Genomic DNA, 22054 nt, shown 5'->3' on the forward strand with positions numbered 1-22054 from the left:
CTTTTCCAACCTAAACGATTCTATGATTTTAAGAACATTTGTGGTCTCTTCACGGGCAATATGCAATCCTTGTAGGAAGGGAGATGTGAAGGAAAGGAGGAATCATGATAATCATATTCCAGTAAGAGGGCATGAAGCTGTAAATTAGAAAATATATTGTGTGGATCCCAAGGGAAAATAGCCAGTAATAAAGAATCAGTGCAATTGGTCTAACGTAGTGAGGATAATATATTAAACTGAACTCACAATGACAGTAATTTCTGGCTCTTTGCTATTACTTGGCACAGTGACTTGTAGAAGTTGGATCTCTTTACAGCGTTCTGCCTCACCATCTAATCAGTCATAGAGGAGGCGAGAAAAGATTTCCTGAAAATTATTACATAATTAGAGAAGGGTATTACAAGGCTAAAAGTGGCTTTGTCTTTTCAATAATCTCTAATCAAATATCTGTCTGGCTATGAAGACTCTCAGGTAGTCCCTTTTGTAGCAGTTTACATCTTAAAAAAAATCTGTAACAAATGATTTCTGTATAGAAAAACGTGGATGAGTTTTTTAAATGGTATCTTTGATAGACACTTTAAATGTATATGTATACTAAAAAAAAAAAATTCCAGCAACTTTTAATTGTTACAACTGTGGATAATGAAAATAAAAATGGTAGAATACTGATCTGATTAATGGAATGGATATGTATTTTTATCATTTTTCAATTTCAATCCTGCAATCGTATTTTAGAAGTGGAGAAATCCCTGGTCTTCACCATTAGTAGGAAGGATCTAATGCAAAGGATGCTGCTGGTGGGCTTTTAATTTTTGCTGTTATGGCAGTGGTGGATTTTAGTATTGCTGAAATACCTTTATCAAAAACATAGCTTGAAATGTACTTACTTAACAAAGGGCTCTGCTTGAAAACTACCATGTCTTAATTTTATTTGTCTCCTTTTGTTATGGTATTCTTCTTGATACTTGAATTATCAGAGGTGAAGAATTTTCAAATTAAGTATCAGATTTGTGGTTGTGTGTAACACGTGGTTGTGTTTTGGCTTGTTTTTTATCATCCTTTCATCTGAGGACTAGCTAAAAACTTACTTGCTGTAATCAATGTTTAGGATGATATCAACTTTCTGTAAACTGCCTTAGGATTTGACCGTAGTGGACACGCTTGACATGGGTAGTAAATGTTTTGTTCTCTGGGAACATTTGTTCTTTTGTCATTTACCTACGTACTGATTTGAATTTATTAGAAAGGATTTCCCTACTTTCCCCAAATCTGTCTCACGGGACATTAGTTTAAGAAGAGACAACCAGAAGGTAATCTGAATGAAGCTTAATAGCGTGGCTTTGGTATCTCAGAAAACAGAGATCTTCAGTAATAACTGCACAGATTGAACGACTCTCACTTTCAACACTCAATGCATTATGTATAATGCGATCTGTAGAAAAGGTGTACGGAGTTAAAAGGGTTTTTGCCACGGCTGGGTTTTGCCTAGTGTAACTGATTTCTCCAATGTCCTTTTCTAGTTAATTGCAAAAAAAGTGAGATCTCTAGAGACTCGTTCAGAGCAGGCTAATGTATCCATTGAGTAAAAGGAAAATTAGCCTCACGGAGCTAAAATTAGCCTTTTGAATGCTTCTCTGGGTACCTCAAATCTTCAGAAGTTACACTTACCATCAGATATGGTAAAAGGGAGAGCAAACCCAGAATGCAAGGTCGCAAAAAAAGATATAATTGTAAAAGTGTAGATACCTGCTTGCCAGGTTAATTGATCTTTTTCCTAAGCTGCATACATGGCTTTTGTTTCAAATGCCAAAAAGCGATATTTTTGTTTGATTTGCTCCTGCAAGGAAGCAGAATGATGGTCTCTGTGGTGGGTTGTATGGACAAGTTGCACACAAAAGCGCACATTTACTTGCCTGCTTTGAATGTTGCACAGTAAGCTGTGAAATAGATCTTAGCTGCATTTATTGCGAAAGTTTGAAGGACTGTTGTGGATAAAGCAGTACGTTTTCATTGAAAAATGAAAAAAGATTCTTACAAATCCATTTAAATCTTGACAAAAAGTTAGTCTTATTCCCTCTTTCTCAGAAAACAGTTAAGCAGATTCAGCAACTTCTTTCCCAAGGACAATTAAAAATTAAGTGTAATGTGGCACCCTGCACAAAAAACCTCGATTCAAACAATTAAGATTTAACAAGGTTGTAAGTAACTCTTTTGTGAACTGTTTGGGCTTCATTAATCATTGGTTGGTTCTTCCAGCTCTGTGTAGTAGTATCAGTGAAGTGTTGGCTACGATAAACATGATTTCTTTTTTTGTCTAGTCCCCAAGCTGTGAGGAGCACTAAATATGCTCTCAGAATTAAATATTTCTTTCCTAAAGTAGTCTCTAACTGGCTTTCTTCTGCTCTTTGTTTCATTCATGATACGCACTCTGAATAGCATATGGGTTTCTCTCACTGGTACAAATGTAGGATGAGTCGTCCAAAGAGCATCGGTTCCAGAAAAGGTCACAAAATTTCATTGTGAATCTCGTGGCTTTTCTTGCTTTCATTTAAGCTTTGGTATTTTATACATATACATAGGCCCAATCCTCAGCTGTCAGCAAACATCTGTGAAACCTGCAGGCCAAGAACGTGCTTCCTTTTCCCCATAAGGGATGAAGGAGAAGTGACACAGAGACATAATGATGTATTACTTCTGTCTGGCCTTTCCTTGGCAGAGGGTTTAAACTCTTCGATGAACTGTATGCTATCATAATGATGTCACATGATGGATTTCTTGGGCTTTGCTTTGCTGCTACTAAAAACAAAACAAAAAAACCCCAAAAAGACAGTTCTCAGGGCAACAGTCAACAGCTTTCAACAGAAAGCCATTCCTTTTTACCCCACAAGTCCCCATACCTTTTGGCTATTTCAAAGAAAAGAATCTCAGCTCCAACCAGAAACAATTTCCTTTGTTTCACAACCCTAGCTCATTTCCTGAGCAGGTTTTTTGGTGCTTGAAATGTGGCAGTAGTACTATGGCCCAGTGTGTGTATGTGCATAAGCGTGTTTGTTTTATCATATCTACAGTAATACAAAATCTGAGTTAGGGCTGTAGCCACAGTGCTAATTCTGGTGATTTGTAACTTTGGGGTGCTTATCTGAGTAACTTCCCCCCCCACCCACTTGATGCTTGTCGGGGAAGGAGGAGGAGGAATGAATTCATAAACTGTATTCTGAGTTGGAGTGTATGTTAATAGATACTATCTAGTGAAAGAGCTATATTCTCATTTCCAGTTTTGGAAGCACTGAACATACAAATACAAATCTAGAAAATATGTCTAGCTGTTGCTTACATAGCCTTATAAAGTTCACAGATCCTGTGAAAGTGTGCCTCATTCCTTTCCTTTCACTGTTAGATTTTAATGCTTGATTTTGACCAACCTTACTGCAATAAACCAAGACGGTGAACTCATTTTCCCATCCTGGTGAAAAATTCAACTGTTGCTACTGCACTGGTGCCTTGTTTCTAATGCCAAAATGACCTAGTGGCCCAGTGCATGAAGGACAGTGTAGCTGAGTATTAGAATAAAGCCTTGGAATGAGAGTGAATCAATGACCTTAACTTTAGAGCTTCTCTCTGCTCTCCATATTGGTGCCCCCTCTCCGTAAGGTCTGCAGGCTGCATGCAGCATTCCTATGTTCTGTGTAACCAGCCAGAAGCAGCTTGTGATCTTAAATGCTTTAAAGAGAACGTCTGCAGCATGACATTACAGTGTACGTGGGTAACATGCCGCATAATGGAACAGGGATTTTAATATTTACAGCATGTTACGTAAATGCTGCCCTTCTGAGTATTTTCTAAATCCTCTTAGCTCTTAAGTGACAGCTTTGATTTTTTTTTTTAATAAAATCAGTCTTTTCACTTATCCAGCCAAGTTTGATAAACAAAAGATGCTTAATACTTCCTTTCATATAGGCAGATTCTTGTATTTAAGGGTTTATCTGTGTGCACTTAAGCTTATTAGGTTCCTAGGTAACTATTTTTAAAAAGCTGACTTTGCAACAGCAGTGTGTGGTGCAGAGGTGGCCTTTGGAATTTTCTGTGCTTTGCCAATGCATACTGTGAATAGATAAGCTCCAAAGGATTGCCATAAGCAGAGCAGTGTGGGTTATGGTGTGCAAATGTTGCATGGATATGTGAATTGTATTTTGATATACAAATAGTCAGCAGCAAAGATTTTGGGTTTTGGCTTCTGTGTGTATGTGTGTATATATACTGCTTTTGAAAATTGAGTGAGTTGAGGAATTATGCTATGGGAAAATAAAAAGAAGGAAAATTGTAGCAAAATTCTGGATAGCTATGTTTTGGGTTTTTTTCTTTAAAGCTCTAGATTCAAACCTAGTTTGTACTGTGCGTGATTGTGCTCTGCCATTGATTTTTAATAAAGTGGTAGATGCAGGTATTCACAACATCTGAAAATGCTTCTGAAGAATGACAGAAGTGTGATGCAAAAGAGCTGACATGGGCAGAAAGGTGGTGGGGAGCTTCTGTCAGGGGTTGGCTCATTGTATTTCAGTATGTGTGAGATTTGGGGTGTCAGTTTGGGGGAGGGTTTTTTCCTGGGGAAGGAACACTGATAAGAAATGGGTTCAAAATGCTCGCGAGTCATTCAGAAACATGCTCTTTACAAATTTAAAAGCAAAGACCTGAATCTTTCTGTGGCAGTGTTGTGTATGGAGAGCTTAGTGTTTGCCAGGCATACAGTTGCAGAAGATGGATGGATATTTTGTGTGTGTGGTATGTTTGCATTTACATTATTTTTGTTTATAGGTGACTGTGGAAGAAGTGATGACTACTACTGCATACCTGGATCTCTTTTTGCGTAGTGTTTCAGAGCCAGCCCTCCTCAAGATTTTTCTCCGTTTTATTTTGCTGCACCGACATGAGAATGTGCATATCCTAGATACGCTTACTAGCCGAATCAACACACCATTCCGGGTAAGATAAGCAGGAAGAAAGTTCAGGTACTCAGCATGATTACAGGCCAAATAGTTAAATGGGAGATTCCATATATTCAGTGGGTATCTGTTTAACTAGGAATTCCCCCCCCCCCAAATGTGTGATTTCTCCACCCCCTTAATTTTATTCTTTTTTTTTTTTTTTTTTTTTTGAGGGAGGGTGTGTGTGATGACATTTAGCCACGACTATACTAGGTTGATAAATGTGTGAGGTAGTTTCACACATACAGGAAATGGGATAAAGGCAGATGAGGACTTCTGGAAGGCTTCTGTTAGAAAAGTAAAGGTAAATTTGGAAGCATTTTTATTCTGGATACTGCTGAATTAGTGCTGCAATAGATAACTCACCCTGGGACTTATAAATATACTCGTGGTGAGGAGCATTTGTGATCTTTGGAGTTTTGCCAAGCAACAAGCATTTTCAAATAGTCCTTGTGAGATGATGGAAGCCCTTTAAGGATGTCTCCACATTGATACAAGTTGTGAATTGCGGTATTGCCAATATATTTCTCAGGAATTAAGTCTGTATTGTTGCAGCACGTTTGTTTAACTGTGATGTTGCCTGCTTTCTTCTTTGGTTAAAAGAAGGTGCTTTCTTGCTCAAGTGATCAGGTTGCTGCTTCCTCTTCTTTGCCTTCACTGCCCTTCTCAGCCTAGACACAATGCACCACAGTGGCTGGAGAGCTAGCTGACAGAGATAGAGTTACCTTTGCTAACAGCTGGATCTTCTGGCAGAGAAAACAACTACTTGTTGCACTGGACTACGCTTCTGAGCCTTGCTTGGCTGGCAGTCTTGGCTGAATCTTGTGTGATGCACAGCTTCACGGATGAAATAAAGAATATTGTTCTAGTGCAGGTACAAGAGAAGCCGGAACACCAGCATGTATATTAAATTTGTATATTAGGGACAGTAGCTTCATCTGAAATTTGTTTTGAAATGTGAGTGCATGCAAATATGGATATATGCTGCAGTTACTGCATCTCTAAGATGGATTAACTCTGAAAACTGAAACAGCTTCTGTCGACAAAAATGCAAATGCTGTTGTCTCTGCTAATCATTAATTACTGTTCCATAGGCAAACAAGATGGGCATTGTAAAGAATTCTGCAACCCTGAGCAACTCAGGATCTCGGCCAAAATGGTTCTGTGATGCTAAATGAGTTTTCTGCAGAATAGCGTGCCCAAGTGCAAAAGCCAGAACTGCAGCCTTCTGTGTCTCTGTAGCACAAAAGCTGCATATGTTATTATTGATGAAATTACTTATTAATATTTCACAGAGTTAAACTTATGTACAGACAGATGGCCAGAAGGACCTGTAAAAATACTATCCTCTTTGTCTCCTGAGCATATATTAAATCTTTGCTGTTTACAAAATACAAAAATAGACTATCTTTACTTATTCATATGATTTCTAATTTGCAATATGGTTGCAAAGACAAATGAGAAATGTTTCCCTGTAAACTGAAATTTCCTAAATACAGGAAAATTTAGGGCAGTAGCAGGGGTTCTTTGAACTTTCAGGATATGAAGAAAAGTTAGACTTGGCTCTCAGTAAATTTCACAGAGGAAATTAGAAATTCCCTCTGTGCTAAAACACACCTTTCGTGCAAGGATCTGGCTTCTTCCAAAAGCTTGTTGTGAAGCTCTTCAACTCCTACTCTTAATAAGAACTCTAGTTTTGGTTATTTCTTCTTCTCTTGCCCTTTTACTTTCTCCATCTATTTCTGTAGACGTGAGATCTTGGACTAACTAGTACCTTCCTGTTGGCTCCCAGTACAAGCAGTGGACAGTGGTGGCAGGGCACCAAGTCTGAGCTCTGCTTTGCTTCACTGTAAGCCAGCTCATGAGCATTCCCTGGTTCTGTTCTCTCTGCTTTTTCCCTTTCTCTGGATATTAGTTCAATGACCAAACTAGGGAAGGCAATCAAAGAAACTTTTGCTTTTCAGAGGCTATCAAGTGAGGTTCACTTAAACTTTGCTGTTTGACTGTTCCACAGATATAGCTACCACGTAAGGGAAATGTATGAATATGTATTTTTCAAGAAATATATGCATTCATCTGGTCTTGGTCACTATGGGCAGTCAATCATATTGTAGGGGAGCAGAGTCACTCGTCTGAAAGAACTGGAAATGGTGAAACAAAGACTCTTTAACGTTAAGACTTGAGAGAGCACGGGCTGGAGAGAGGAACATAGCAATGTGCTGCTGCAGAGTTAGAACAGAGCATTTTAAAAGCTGGGTGTAAGGGAAGTGACTGCAGAGAAGAGAAGGAAATTCTGCAGTCTGGAGGAGAAGCCATGCCCAGGAAGGTTGCTGGATTTAGTACTGCATGAATTGCAAAGGATGTTCAGTGACTGAAAAAATGAGGTAGAGAAATAATCTGAAGCTTTTTCCATATTTTGTCCTAATCTATTTCTTTTGTTAGCTACTGAAAAGTGCATTTAATTTCATATATTAATTATTGGGTTTACATAATTAATACAGGGAGAGGCAAGATTTAAGCACCAACTTGAAACTCTAGCAAAGGGTCAACTTAGCTAAATAATTCTCACAGGAGTTAGCTTGGTCCTGGAGTCTAAGCCAGCTGTGAGATACTGTTTCGAGAGGAGAGCGGTGCAGGAGAATGTGACCACAGAAATATGCATTAAGAGGCAGGGAGATGGTGGTGCTGTGGTCCACGAAAACCAGTGAAAGCTTACAGCTCCTGCTTCTACTACGTTGGACATAACTGTGCAGTCTAGCAAGCGTCTGGCAGGTAGAAATGTAATTACGATAGCTTTGGAAGTGTTGTATGCCTAATTAGTGACCAGAAAAGCCTGTAGAAGTCCATGTTTCAAGTCTGTTCTGAAGCCAGTGTGAAAGTTGGATGCTTCTCACAGAATGGGCATGATTTTTGTCTCTGCTGAGTGTGACTACTGAAATACCTAGTTACGAGTATATTTGATCAGACCTTTGCCAAAAAGGCAAGCATGCAATTCCAACAGGGAATCCTATTTTTCTTTCCTTTCTGCTGGTCTCGCAGAAAGGATCTTCATGCCTTGCTATGGTTCCCAGCCTTTCATGTGACCTGTAGTGGAGGGACTGTGAACAGTCCATATGGAGTAGATTCTGATCAAAATGACTTGTTTAGTCCTGGTCTCTGTCAGTGCATTAAGCTATATGTATGGAAGCATTCAGCTTCTTAATGTGTTGAACACTAACCATTCATTATACTTAACGCAGCAGAAACTTGAGGTGGTTTATAACTTTTCTTTCAGAAAAGACCTTTAGTTGGTTCAAATTCTATCTCAGAGGTAAAAACTAACACACTATCTTCGAAGTTACAAGGTTCGCTTTACAAGGTGAAATTAAATTAATAAATTTGAATAATATTAAAGACTGGTAAACTACTGCCTTTTTTAATAGCTTATTTGAAGGAAAATCCTGGATTGTATTTTGTTAAAATGTAGCATGTTATGTGTACAGTTCTAGACAACTTCAAAAAAAAAAAAAAAACCCCAAACCCCATAGGGGTGCTGACAAAATGAAATGGCATACTAACAGTGTCTTATAAAGCATGATGTTGTGGCAGAGACATTTTGTAACGTAGTATGCAGGGAAGACTGGAAAGATACAGTTTCCAGATGAAAAACTGACATTTATCATTTTTCAGCTCTGTGTGGTCTCCTTGGCATTGTTCAGAACACTCATTGGTTTGCATTGTGAAGATGTGATGTTACAGCTAGTTTTAAGGTAAAGCCCCAACTCCTTTTTCCACTCTTCCTCTTAATTCTGGGACACATAGTCTCTGCCTATGGTTGCAGAGCTGGATGAGAGTTCTCCAAGAAATCCAAGCAACTACAGAGATAAGAATATTTATGATTCTGACAAAAGTCTACTAGACCTCAAGAAGTGTGATTTACATCCTGTGATCTTCAGGAGCAAGAGATTTTTCTTGTGATTTATTTCTATAAAAGTGAGAGAAGAGAAGCTAAGAATGTATTTATCACCTCCAAACTGCTTATTCCCTGCTTCTAAATGTATATTTCTTCTGTCCTGCATGTTTTCTCTAGTGTATTATACACTGTGATGCAGAGCTATATAGTAATTTGCAGTTCCACCTTCTTTCTTGTTGTTTTCCACCTCTTTGAATTCCTCTCTCACCGAGAATACTGCAGGTTTGGGTCCTGAACTGTTGCAGGTAGATTGTTGTGTAATGCACTGTGCTGGTTTTGGCACAGTTAAACCACGACGTGTACTAAATGTATTGATTATTTTTGCTTTTAACTGATGATTCTATGTGTTGCTTCAGAATACTCACTTGTAATTTTGCTGTGTGTATTAGAGAGAATTGATTATTCATTTGGAAATATTGGTGTAACTAAATTAGGCTTTTAGCAACGTAGATCATGTAAACATTTCAGATACTGTCTGTCCCTCCACCACAGGCATTAAGGTGAAATTCCCTATAGATCTGGGTGCTGTGCCTGGGGATGCTGTTAGGACATATGTTGCCACTCTAACAGCAGTAGAGTGCTGTATTTAATCTTTTTGTTTATTTAGGGAATCCTTTAGAATTTGTTTTCATTTTCAATGGTAAAACATCAGTCCAGTTAACACTGAGGCTCTTAACAAAAAGGGCTCTAAAGACTACTGCGCTTCCTCTATTCCTTGTGCTCCCCATACCTTATTTCCTCCTCTGCCTGAGAGCTCAGTCTTGATCAAGTGCAGTACAACACCTTGATGACCCTCTCCTCCTTTTTGCTGGCTGCTGGCCTGGTACGTGTAAACTGGCTGTCTCTGGATTTTCCAGGAAAACAAATAAATTCAGGATTCTGAGACAGAACTCATAGTGGGACCAAACCACCCTGCTGGCTTTTGACATCTGCCTATCCCTTCTTACAGCAAGTTTGCTCTGACCTGCAAAGATTGTTCACTTCCCTGTTCTGATGCAGCTGATCTCCTATCTCTACTAATCTTGACAGCTCCTCATCAAGCTGTAGCTTTACAATATAAAGAGTCAGGGTTTCATGCTCTTGAGAGTTTTAGAGTGTGGATCACTGTCAAGATTATTATTACGGTTTCTTTTAATTTGGAGAGGGCAGGAAGGTGGGAAGGGAATTTTTTATGTTGTTGCTTTCTGTAACATGAAAGGACGATGAAGTAATGCTAGACACTGCTGTTCCAGGTATCTGATCCCATGTAACCACATGATGTTGAGCCAGCGGTGGGCTGTGAAAGAGAGAGACTGTTATTCTGTATCTGCTGCAAAACTGCTTGCCCTGACACCAGTCTGCTGCTCCACTGGGATCACCTTGACACTTGAAAGCCAAGAAAGAGATTATATTCAGTGGAGAAAAACAGCACAAACTAAAGGTAATTGGTCCTCAGGGGAAGACCAGATCATGAACTAAGTTTGATTTGGTAGCAGCTCATGGGAGGAGGTTGGGAAGGATGGGAGGGGGAAGAAATGTGGTAGGCAACAATAAACTGGGCAAGCCTGGACTGGAAGGCTTATTTAATTCCATCCGTGTGTCCAGGTCTATTGAAACCTTATTATAACAGCTATACAACTTGAATATGCCTTCATGAAAGTAATGAACAGATACCTGACTGCAACTCTTGCTGCTTCAGAGTGGTCGCTGTCATTTTAAGGTTTGAATGCAGGCTGGTCTCTTGGAAATCTTGAGCTCTGTCTTGGCAATTGCAACAAGTCATGTATGTTTATGAGCAAATCTCTTAATCTTTATACTTTGATTTTCCTGCCTTATTGGATAGCTGGGACTAAAGCCTCTACCTGCCATGTCTTAGTGCCTACCTTGCTAAAGAACTTTTTTGCGTTGTTTTATTATGTCATGGTATGAGTAATCTTCTTTACTTTCAGATTCTGGTAGGCACCCTTCTGAATCTACTTGCATTGTGGAATATGGAAGAGCTGTGGACATCAGCTACTTGCAGTACTTGGGGGAAGCTCAAGAAGCCATACTCCAGTGTCTGAAAGATTGTAAGGTTTGGTCTGCCTTGTATGATGGAGTAAACCCTGATCCAGACACCTTTATCCAAACGCTTGCTGAGGAGAGCAGTACAGATGTGGAACACCCCATGTTTCGGCTCCAGCAAAGGACACCTACTATGTGTAGCTCTTCTCAAGTAACTCCATTCAGTGAGAAGATGCAGCTGGACCTAGAATGGGATGATAGCTATGACACAGGGATTTCTCCTGGTTCTGATGTGAGCTCATTGCAACCGTATGATGATCTGGGAAGCACAGATATGCATCCACCTGCAGAGCCACCAAAACACATTCAAGAAATGAAAAAAACTGCCATCATGCTCATCAAAGGATCTTACATAGAGGAATCAGACTTTCAGGATGATGTTATGGTTTACAGGTTATGTGCCCAGAAGGATACAGAAGATGAGGACAACTCCAAGGAGAAAATTTCACATGTAGCCAGAGAATGTGAGGTCCAAAGCCAGACTGTAGTCAATGGGCCTCTTGCAAAGAACCAGCTGGAAATGGACTTGGATGAGCACAGTAAGAGAAATTCAAGCTTGATTCAAGGTGTAATGAAAGAACAAATAAACCAGAAAATGCTTGAGATTGATCCACAGCCAGACTTAGAGTTGAAGCTTTCTCCTCAGGAGGCAGATCGTAACTTAAGTGTAAGACTGCTGAGCACAGATGGTGAGGATTTAATTGCACAGTATGACAAAATTATTAAGGAACTGGATCCAAACAGTGCAAGTCTGGAGGAGCAGAAGTTGGATACTCCTGACCCTGTCTCTCCTGCAGAAGAAGAGGAGGACTTTGAGAATTTCTCAGCAGACACCCCTTCTGCAGAGAGCATGACATCTCCCTTTGGACCAAAGGAGGATGCCTCTCCCAAGCACGCTGCAAGGAGCCAAAGTGCTCCGTTTACAGGTGGAATGTCCTGTTAATTACATACATAACAAATACAGGAAGGTGTGGTGATTAAAGGTGGACAAATGAGATCATGCTGCGTGGCACACAGCACAAGCATAGAGCAAAGAACAGTCCTGGCATGAAATAGGGTATATTCCAGATAGCTGAGACCTGTCCAAGGGGAGTGAGAGATCCAATGTGAAAGTAGAGCAGAGCAGTCAGTGTGGTGACAGCAAATGCTGGTTGCTCAGAGGATTTTTGGCTGCTTTTTTTTGGTAATTGTTTAAAATCTTGAGCAGGGATTATGCTGTTTGTATGCAAGAGCTCCATCATTCTAGAGAAAGCTTTTGCAGTTGGAAGGGGATTGGAGTAACTATTATAATATACGGAACCCAGGTGAATAATTTGGTTTTTTTATGATGGCTTTCACCTCTGATGCTATGGATGAGGGATCACGTTGCCATCTTTTCCCTCTCTGCTATTTCACATTTTAGCACGAGGTGGCAGCACTGGTGCCAGGTCTGTACGTGCCTGTCTCCACGCTCTGTCCGGGCGTCCCGTTCCTCCGGTGGCAGGTCTGCCCTCGCTGCTGGCACGCTTTTCTGCCTTGTACCAGGCAGCAATTTAAGCTTGGTCTCCGCAGACTGTCCAAGCCATTCAGGAATGACAGTGCTACCGGAGGGTAGAGTGGGCTTCTGATCTGTATTTGTACAGCTCCTTGCACTGTGGGCTCCTGATCTTTAATTAGGTCTCCTAGATACCACAGTAATGCAAATGATTAAAAAAAAATCATAATGTATCTGGGTTTCCTCACCTGAAACAAAACCTCTATAAGATGGCTTCTTGTTCATTTGAAAGGAGGGGGAAGACATTCGTGTCGATTGAAATGCAGCCCTTTCTGGTCAGCTGTGGCCAGCATGCCTGGCACTGTTTCTTAATTGAAAAATTCAGCCTATTTTTCAATCAATTTGCTATTTTTGCTGTGGTGGCAATTTCCTTGTGCCAGAAGCTAATCGCATTCAAACCTTCCTGTTTCCCATTATGTGCTGTCAAATGTAGCTCAGAAATGTTCTCCCTGTCTCTCATTCTTCATCCAGTCCCCCTGCATTTGTTCCTTTCCAGAAAACCCACACCAAAACCAACGTCCCGCCTCCAAAAAAACCCCAACCAAACAAAAAAAACCCCACAAAAACCCCACAACCAAGCAAAACAAAGAAAGGGGGGAAAAAAAAAAAAGGTGAGGGGGAAAAACCCCACACAAAAAGCCTTGCTGATTTGTTCCCCATCCACAACATGTTTCACTCTTAGGCTCTTTACCTTGCTGTAATGGATATCTTAGTGATTGCAAGTAATGAGTTGCTCATAATGATACCTCAGAAATGTTGAGATTGCTTTGTCTTTCAAATATAGTATATTTACTTTGGAATGCTATATTGTGTTTGCAGATGTGTGTGATCAGGATTTTAGGTTGCTTTCACTGTCCTGGGATGCTGTCATGAGATGGGGCTGCTCTGCAGAATCAAATAACCAGACAGAGGTTCCCACACACAGTGTCAGCAGTGCAAAGATGCTCTCTTCAGGCCTACGGATCTATGAAGAAAATGTCCTATTGGTGTCTATGTCCAGTTTAAAAGCATTAAACACTATCATCCCTATTTTCCCCTGAGCAAGAAAGAATGTGGTGTTCAGGAGCAGGAATTTATATTCCCTCCCTCCGCAAAATCAGTGCTTAACTTCATGGCCACATAGAGATGCACTGTCAGGAAAGGCATAATTTTTTGATATCTCATCTGTTTACCCTGTTTCTTACAAGGCTTGCAAGCTCTGCTTAACTCCTCTAATTTTCATTCCAATAATTTCTTTGGGGGAAAAGTCACTCTACCGCTGAGAAATTTTTTAATAGATCTTGGTAACCTCTCTTGCAGTGGCATGCAGCACTTATAACAAGTACTAGCTTCAGCTTTACCTACTCAGCTTTGAAGTCTGACCTAGAGGAGAGAAACAGTGATTTATCTCAACTCCTTCTCCTGCGATCCCTCTTGCTACAGTAGAGCTCACGCTGCACCGGGATCCTCAGGAGCTCTATGAAAATTTCTCCATGAACGTGAGAGGGGAAGCAGTAGGTTATGTTGAGACAGGAGAAACTGTATCGCAGCAGAAGGTTTTGGGGCTGCTCCGTTGGGTACCCAGGCAGGGGGCATTCCTGCAGGATATGATAGCAACCTTCATTCTGATGGCTGACATGGTGGTTGAAAGGTAGCAGCCACGTAAAGCCTCGTCAACACTGGCCTTCCCACCTTTCCTCTTGTGAATGGAGCTGTGCTAGCATTAGCCATGACAGATGAATCTCAGCGGAGTGCTTGCTTTGTACTCATGGTCACTATAAAACATGATAGACTTCAACCTTTAGTGATGCTCTGTTAGGTGAAGTAGCAATGGAGACATTTCTATCTGATCCTTACTGTTGCGCTGGCCCAGAATTGCTTTAGCCTCTGCCATAGTTTACAGCAGGCGTATTAAACTGGGCTAACCTATGCCCAGGTAGCTCAGATGGCAGCCATTGCTAGCTGAGGGGAGCTGGAATGCGCTTGAATTATGGCCTCCTGCTTGACCCTAGGAATGCCCGTGGCGTGCGTCTTCTGCTGGGGACTAGGGTGGGACGTTCCAAGTTAGCAATGCTGTAACTGCGTCACCTGGGGATTCTCCTGGGTGGTTTCCCTAGCTTTCACACAGCCAGCAGAGCGCGGTGGGTGTGGGGTGAGGGATGTTTCTAAGACTTCACTTGCCATTAGGTCACTCTTACAGACTGCCTCAAGGATCTCACCAGCCGTACCGTCGAATGATAAGTATTATTTGGTTAAAGCCATGCTCAGCCTTGCAAAGGTTTCTTAAGCTTGAACACTAAGGGTTTATGTACTTTCATGGTAAATGCTTCTGTATTTCAGTGGTTATCCTGCAGCATGAATACACAAACTAAAGCTATTATTTATTGGTGACATTTATATGATAAAGCCTACGTCTTCCAATAATTTTGCTTATAAATCTTTTTTAATGTCTTCCCTGCTTTGTGTGACTGTTTGCAGTACTGAAAATGCCTCTTCCTGTGACGTGAACTATCACAGGTCTTGATTTTTATGTTTTAAAGTAGCATTTTCATATTTTCTTTAGAACACCACCATTTTTTGAGAAGACAAGAAATCTAGCTATAATTTACTTTGCCCAGTCCTTACGCAGAGATTAGGCACAACAACTGTAAAAAGGGCAGATTCTGTTTGCATTGAAACTAGTGGTACCACCCTGATTAACTTCAAAGGGAACAGAACAGTAGACCATACTATACTAAGCTAAATCCTTATTGGCACACGTAAAGTAGAATACTTACGCATGTTAAATATGCCATTAATGTAAACTCATTGGCTAGCTAGCGAGAATGCTTCTACTCACAAAAGCTTTTAGCACCTCTTGTTAAGTCTCTTGTGTCTGTTCAGGTACAGTTTGTTTTTTCTCCCTGCTGGCTTTAATTAGTGTGTGGAAGGTCTGATTTTATTGGTTATGATGATCAAAATTCCTTTTAAATGCCTGTTTCTTAGATCTCGGGATTTTTCTTCTGTGAAAACAAAAGCACTGGTTCCTCCTTCTATTCTTGCAGGACCGTTCATCAGTGTAGTGTTGTCGAAGCTGGAGAACATGCTGGAGAATTCCTTGCACGTAAATTTGCTGCTTATTGGGATTATTACTCAGCTGGCAAGTTATCCACAGCCTCTTCTTCGCTCCTTTCTGCTCAACACCAACATGGTGTTTCAGCCTAGTGTGCGGTCGCTTTATCAGGTATTTGACCACAAGCGTTAGCCATGCCTACTGGAACAGTATTTTTGGTGTCTCGTTAAACCTTATGTTAGCTCTTTTCAGTTCCACCTGTTGCTTTCCCACCTGTCTGAGAGCCTCTCATCTAATTTTGATGTTTTAATTACATTTGTGCAAAGAACTGGAAATTCTGTGTGACCGTAACTTTTGTCGTAACTCTATTTTAATGCAGCGAGAGGAAGCCTGAGTATTCAGTCTGTGGCTGCGCTGGGACCAAGGGAGGAAGAAGTAATTGTTACTGTTGTTTTGGCAGGTGCTGGCATCTGTGAAAAACAAAATTGAACATTTTGCTTCTGTTGAAAAAGACTTCCCAGGTCTTCTCCTGGAGGCCCAACAGTACTTGCTTTTTCGTGTGGACGTGTCTGATGCCACGGAAGAATTGCTAACCAAAGGTAAATGTTAACCACAGTTGGAGGAGTGCTGGGTGGAATGACTCACCAGTTACCCCTCTTGCTTTCTACAGCATGATTAAAAGTAGGTGTGATGCGTTGTGAATATTATTAACCAGATGTACCCTTCTGACTTCAAACTGATGATGTTCCGTAGGCCACAGTATATGGATCTGTTTGGGGTTTTTTTGTTCTTTAGAATCTTTTATTTGCTACAGAAAATGTCTGTTTAAAGGAGGAAAAAAACAGCTCTTGGCTCACTGTCAGTTTGGCTGTAAACAAACTTGCTTTCAAGGCATGAGGTGAGATGGCATATGTGCATGATTTCATTTTATTTTTAGCCTGACCTTCAGCTAGTCATTGGTTCTTTTTTGATAAATGTTAGGGAGGACAGAAGTCCAGAATGAATTGGTTTCTGCAACAATCGAATAAGGCTTCATATCATGGTTTGGGCTACTACTGAAGGAGATAGATATTAGCCAGAAAACTTTGAATGTGCTTTCTTGAATTAAAAACAAAACAAAAAACTGAACAAATAAAAAAAGGGGAGGGGGGTGGGTGGGTGAAAAAGCCAAGGCAGTTAGAGAGCAGTGGGGAGTTAAATGTGTATCACCCCAACAAGCCAGCTTTCCAGGGGCCTTCTGTAATGTCTGCTGCTTCTCAAGCACAACACACACTACACCCTTCTCGATAGTTACCAGTATTTACACTGCCATGGGAGAAGCTAGCGAAAATAAGCAAAATGAAGAATCTTACGTTCTGAGAACTTTCCAGATGCAGCAAGGCAACTGGTAGAGTTGAGGCCCTGCCCTGGGGACGTGCTTGTTCTCCACTTGCTACTGAGCAGGCAGTGTTGGGTGCAGGTTTCCCCTAAAAGCCAACTTCCCATGTGAAGGGAGTGTGTCAAATTTGGTGAGAGCAGTGACTGCAGTGATTAAGAGCTGACTCAGCAACAGGGTTCAAGAGAGGGTGGGTTTACAGGTGTGTGCTTACTCATCATTGCGAGTCATTAATGATCAGTTACTCTGCCCATGCCTCTGTGAAGATGTTGATACATTTCTTGGATTTCCAGAGGTGTGGAAAGCGGGACTTTTTATATGCCATTTTAATTGTGGTTTTGGTTTTTGATGCTCTGAATAATAGTTTACCTAGTTTCTGGTCGGCATGGTATGTGTTTCTAAGGTTTGCAGTACATCTAGTCTGTAAAATGATGATCTTGCTAAGGCTGCTTCTCGAAGAATTAGTCTGTGGAAGGTGCCTGCTGGAAAGGATCTGTGTATTGCAAATGTCTGTAGTATTTTAGGCTCTATATTCCGGTGCCATAGATTAGAAAGCCTTACAATTAGATGGTATTGTAGCTAGCATGTGGGAGATGAGATTAGGAGGCAACATTTAGTGTCCTTTTTTGCAGGTGCTGGCAATAAGAACTTTTACATAATGCATTCCCAATGGCATTTATTTATACTTCCTATTTTACACCAGTTTTCTTCTGTGGGCTTCAGAATTTGCCAGGTTTACTCATGCTGGTCATTATTTAGGAACTTGAAACAAGGCTGCTGAGTCACCCTGTTGGAACATTTTCTTCTGTGTTGTGGCAACTCCTGTAAAGAAGGCATCTCTTGACAAGTAGATGGAGAGTAAATAAATGTCTGGATAACTGCATACTTGGTTCCCAACAAGACTGGTGATGCAAGTAATCAAACTGTAATCCCAGGGGCAAGTTGTCTCAGTAGTCCATCAACCTACGGTAGTTCATTATATTGATTAAGCAGCACAAGGTAGGAACTGCTACAATAATGGTAAATAAAGAAAAAAAAAAAAAGTAAGTAATGAGGAACTCCCGCAGGATCCTCGGAGTGTCGTGCAAATTAGCTATTCTCTGAGGTTTTTTCCCCAAACAGAAGCGGTGAATAATCCCAAAGTTTTCTTTGCAGGTCTGAGCATAACTGGCCTCCTACAGAACTTACATCTGAAAATCTGAAAAACAGAAGCCAGACTTAGTGGGGAATGCAAACGTAAACCCAAAATATTCCAGAGCATTTCCTTTTTCGTGACAGTGGTGGTCTCTGAAGGTGTTCAATCAGAAGTGGACAATTTTGTTATTTTCTGCTTGCAGTAGTATGTGGTTTCCATCCACAGTAGCTCGGGTTCTGGTTAGGTATGTAGAGCTGTCATGATGTAGATCCCATATGAAATGCTGCCCTTCTTTCAGTGCATTAGTAACAGTATCTCCAAAGTACTAATTTTCTCAATTTCTCAATTGTATGATTCAGTTTGCATCCTGGCCCTAGAAAGAAGTGGACAATCCTGGTCAAAGGAAAAAAAAAAAAAAAGAAATCTCTGGTCCCTAGACCTGCTTTCTGTGGGTTTTTTCTTTCTTTTTTTTCTTTTCCCCAATAAGCAGTTAAATCTAAATCAAAATGTTTTTAGGGAAATGTATCAATTTTTATGATTTTTGAAGGGGAGTTTAAAAAAAAAAAAAAAGAAAAGCTTTGCCAGTGTACTAGCATTCTGGTTATATTGGCTAAACTACATAAAAAACTTAAAATATTAATTATGAAGCATTTTGCCGTTAGAAAATCTAAAAAAAAAAAAAATCTTCAAGGGAAGCTCAAAACTTTATCTTTTCGTTGTAATTCATAATTTAAGTTGTTTTTCTTCCCACAGTCAGAATTTTCCACAGAACTAAAATTCCTGTACTCTGGTAGATAAAAATTTGTAGAATAACAATATGAATGATTGATAAGTCTGGAGTTGGAAAGGTTTTTTTTAAACTCAAGAAAAGTACAACTCTTAGATGATTAAGATGAAAATTTCTTTCGACCATTTGGAAGCGCGCAGTAATTCCACAGTGCCTTAGGAGAACTACAAGGAAGGAACAAAAGTGCAGAGCTGTTGAACAGAGGGATTGCTCTGCTGCGTTGGGTCAGGCATTCATCTACCGCTCCGGTCCTCGCGTTAGCTGCTTGTAGAGGTTTCAGAAAAAGGCTGATGTAACTGAGACGGAGCTGTTTTAACACAAACTGAATGCGCTTTAAGGGAAACCTCTTTGTAATGCAGCAATGTAGCGCTTGGCTTATCTGCAGCATGTGAGTTAATGTGACAGTCCTTTTTTTTTTTTAATGATTTACTTATACACCTCATGAGAACATCCGCTCATAAGTTGGGTAGGATTTTATCTGTCTCCGCTTCTGGCCTCAACGACATTTTGTGGCAGTGAGTTCTGCAGGTTAATTTTTCTTTGTAAAGTATTTATTTCCATCAGTGTTACATTTTGTCACCTTTTTAGTTTCACTAAATTAATTATCATTTAATTAAGGTGTAGTTATGCTTCAGGTTGAAACAAGGAGCAATTGATTGAAATTTAAGTGCTGCTGTCACTGTAATTCCATGCGTTCTGATGCTTGAGCCCTGATCCTCTGAACTCTGGCAGCCTGGATCATATAGCAGAGCACACGGTGGCTTTTGCTTGCTCTTTTATTAATGTTTAGTTGCTTTACGGGGAGTCAAAGAGAAGTGTAGTTAGTGGGGCCTACAGCTGTAGAAAAAGCAAATTTTCCAACGGTTTTTCCCTTAGTTTCTAGCTTGCTTCAAACTCCCATGGTGATGCAGTAGCTCGGCCTCAAACCTATTTACTCGACGATTCATGGGGAGAGGATAGAGAAAGAGAGCGAAGCCAAGTCCAAACGATATTTTGATCTGGGGGAGGGCCAGAACACAGTGTCATTTAAATGGAGACAACCATGCTGGGTCTAGATGGGTAGATATTATCTGCTATTTCATAAGGTAAATCCATGTTACTCGTTCCCTGGACTCCTCTTCTGCCCACATATTTCTCTCATCAGAGCGGAACTGAGTAATATATAACTTGGGGAAAGATAGCTAATAAAAAATGCGATCGAATCAGGCTACGTGGAACTTTAAAATGTTGGGATTACTGGAATATCTCCCTGCACGGTCTCAGTACTGCAAACTACAGCTCTGAGCAGTATCCTTGTAAACTGGGTTTGGACGCTACAAATTCTGTGTGCGCTTAATATACGGAGCCTTTTTTGTTTTTTTTTTTTCCTCCTGGCTTTAGGTAACATCCAGCACAGCAGCAACGCAGGGAAAGGACGGAACCTCTCTGAAGCTTACCCAGCCGTACTCCAGCCTTTCCTGGGGCAGAAAGGAAAGAAAGGCCTGGCTCACCCCGGCCTTCCTGCGCACGTGAGGAATGCTGTACTCGCAGCTGCCCTTTTCCCAGAGTTCCTGAAGGAGCTGGCAGCTCTTGCCCAGGAACATTCCATTTTATGTTACAAAATACTGGGGGATTTTGAGGATTATTATTAGTGGGGTTTTTTAAACGTGTTTTAAAAAAAGCTTTTGGAGTTTAAACGGATTTTTACTGCAAAGCTGCTTACAAAAGAAGGTTGTACTTCAATATTTCCTGAAAATACTTGATTTGGAGGGGGAAGACGGAGGCAAAATGTTATTCCACATGACCTTATTTTAGGCCTTATAATTTCCCTCTGTGCTACATAACTTATTTGAGAGACTTCTGATACTGCTCTTACTGCAGCTTCCTACTTCATCTCGTCTTTACACGGCCACCCTTCTTTAGTGTTGCTGATTCCTGTTGAATTTCTGCAATAGACACTTTAGGTTGGCTGAGAGAGGCAAACAATTTAGCTTTTCCTGTTCCAGAAACTCTTCTGGATAACTTGTTAGAAGACAGTTTGTTTGGAAAAACATTGCCCCACGGGGACAGTTCAGAATATAAAAATATAAGCAAAATCTGCACAAAACCCCTTTATGTGAAGGGTTGTGCTTCTTCATGTCTCTGTCCTCTTCCCCCCCTTCCTCTCCTTTTTGCTGAAACGGGGTTCTTACTGATCCAGATCTGAAGCCCTCTTTTTTAACTAGCGGCTCAGGTTTTTTGAATTCAAGTGATCTTATGTGTATTAAACCCATGACTAGCCGAAAGCAGGTGCTGGACCCTACACATACCATATTGCCTTATGTTACAGACAGATCTGCAGCTATCAGCTGTTGGTCTTTGAAGTCAAATGAACTGTGTAAGTGGATGTGGATTGCAGACTGCCTGGAATTTTCCTTGCAGTTTCTCAGCATTCTTTGATAACTACTGCATTGCTACCTAAAAGCTCAAGCATGCCTTATTTAGTAAGATTTGCACAAACTACAAAACAAAATGTTTCTATGCAAGCTATAATTAGTATTTAGTTTGGTTTTATGCTTATTTTAATAAGCTAAAGAAAGGTATCTTTCAGTAGTATTAAAAGGACAGCAGGCTGTTTCTGTCTTTTTTTTTTTCTTCATGAAAAGGTTGGCTTGCTTCTGAAAGGTGTTCTGTTTTATTGTTAATTTTTTTGGTTAAGGGAAAGTTAAATACTGTTTGTTTACTTTTAATTTAGGTGTTGACTTTTCCTAATATTGCACTTTTGGGATGGTGAGGGGAGCACCAGACTATTCACCACCTGTAGAAAAGGAAGGAATAACAGGGAAAGCTGTCTGGTGGTGACTAACTGCTTGAGAAAATTCTCTTCTGTGAGTAATGGGCTTCATTAGAAGAACCCAAACATGATGAATTGGTGCATCATCACTGCATTTCGTCTTATCTCAGTAGCATAATTGTGCTTCCAGTGTGCTGCAGTTGGCTACACAACGAGGGGCTTAGTTCAAGAAAGCCTTAAACCCTTTTGTCCAGGAAAGAAACTAACAGTGACCCCAGGAAAACTGAAGAAACAGAAATCAGAAATAACACTTGCATATGTTAGTTCTGCTTACTGTAATTCTGTGCTGTGGGATGCTCCAGTTAATTGCATCCTGATTTTCAAACACACTTTCTCAGAGATTGCATGGGGAAAGAACACTTTAAAAAGAAAGGCACTCCAGAAAAGCCTAATTAATTATGGG

General features: G+C 40.5%; 1 protein-coding gene across 1 annotated transcript; it reads left to right on the forward strand.

The window, feature by feature from the left end:
- Positions 1 to 4812: 4812 nt before the first annotated feature.
- FAM160A1 (family with sequence similarity 160, member A1) lies at positions 4813 to 20470 on the forward strand (the record flags this gene model as incomplete). The annotated part of the gene is made up of 7 exons (XM_010295170.1): positions 4813 to 4980; positions 8652 to 8731; positions 10167 to 10354; positions 10863 to 11903; positions 15535 to 15713; positions 16003 to 16141; positions 20220 to 20470. Coding segments are annotated over 7 exons (2046 nt in total), but the record flags the coding sequence as incomplete, so codon positions are not given.
- Positions 20471 to 22054: the final 1584 nt, after the last annotated feature.

This window comes from Phaethon lepturus, unplaced genomic scaffold (assembly GCF_000687285.1).
Source record: "Phaethon lepturus isolate BGI_N335 unplaced genomic scaffold, ASM68728v1 scaffold6349, whole genome shotgun sequence".
Lineage (NCBI taxonomy): Eukaryota > Metazoa > Chordata > Aves > Phaethontiformes > Phaethontidae > Phaethon > Phaethon lepturus.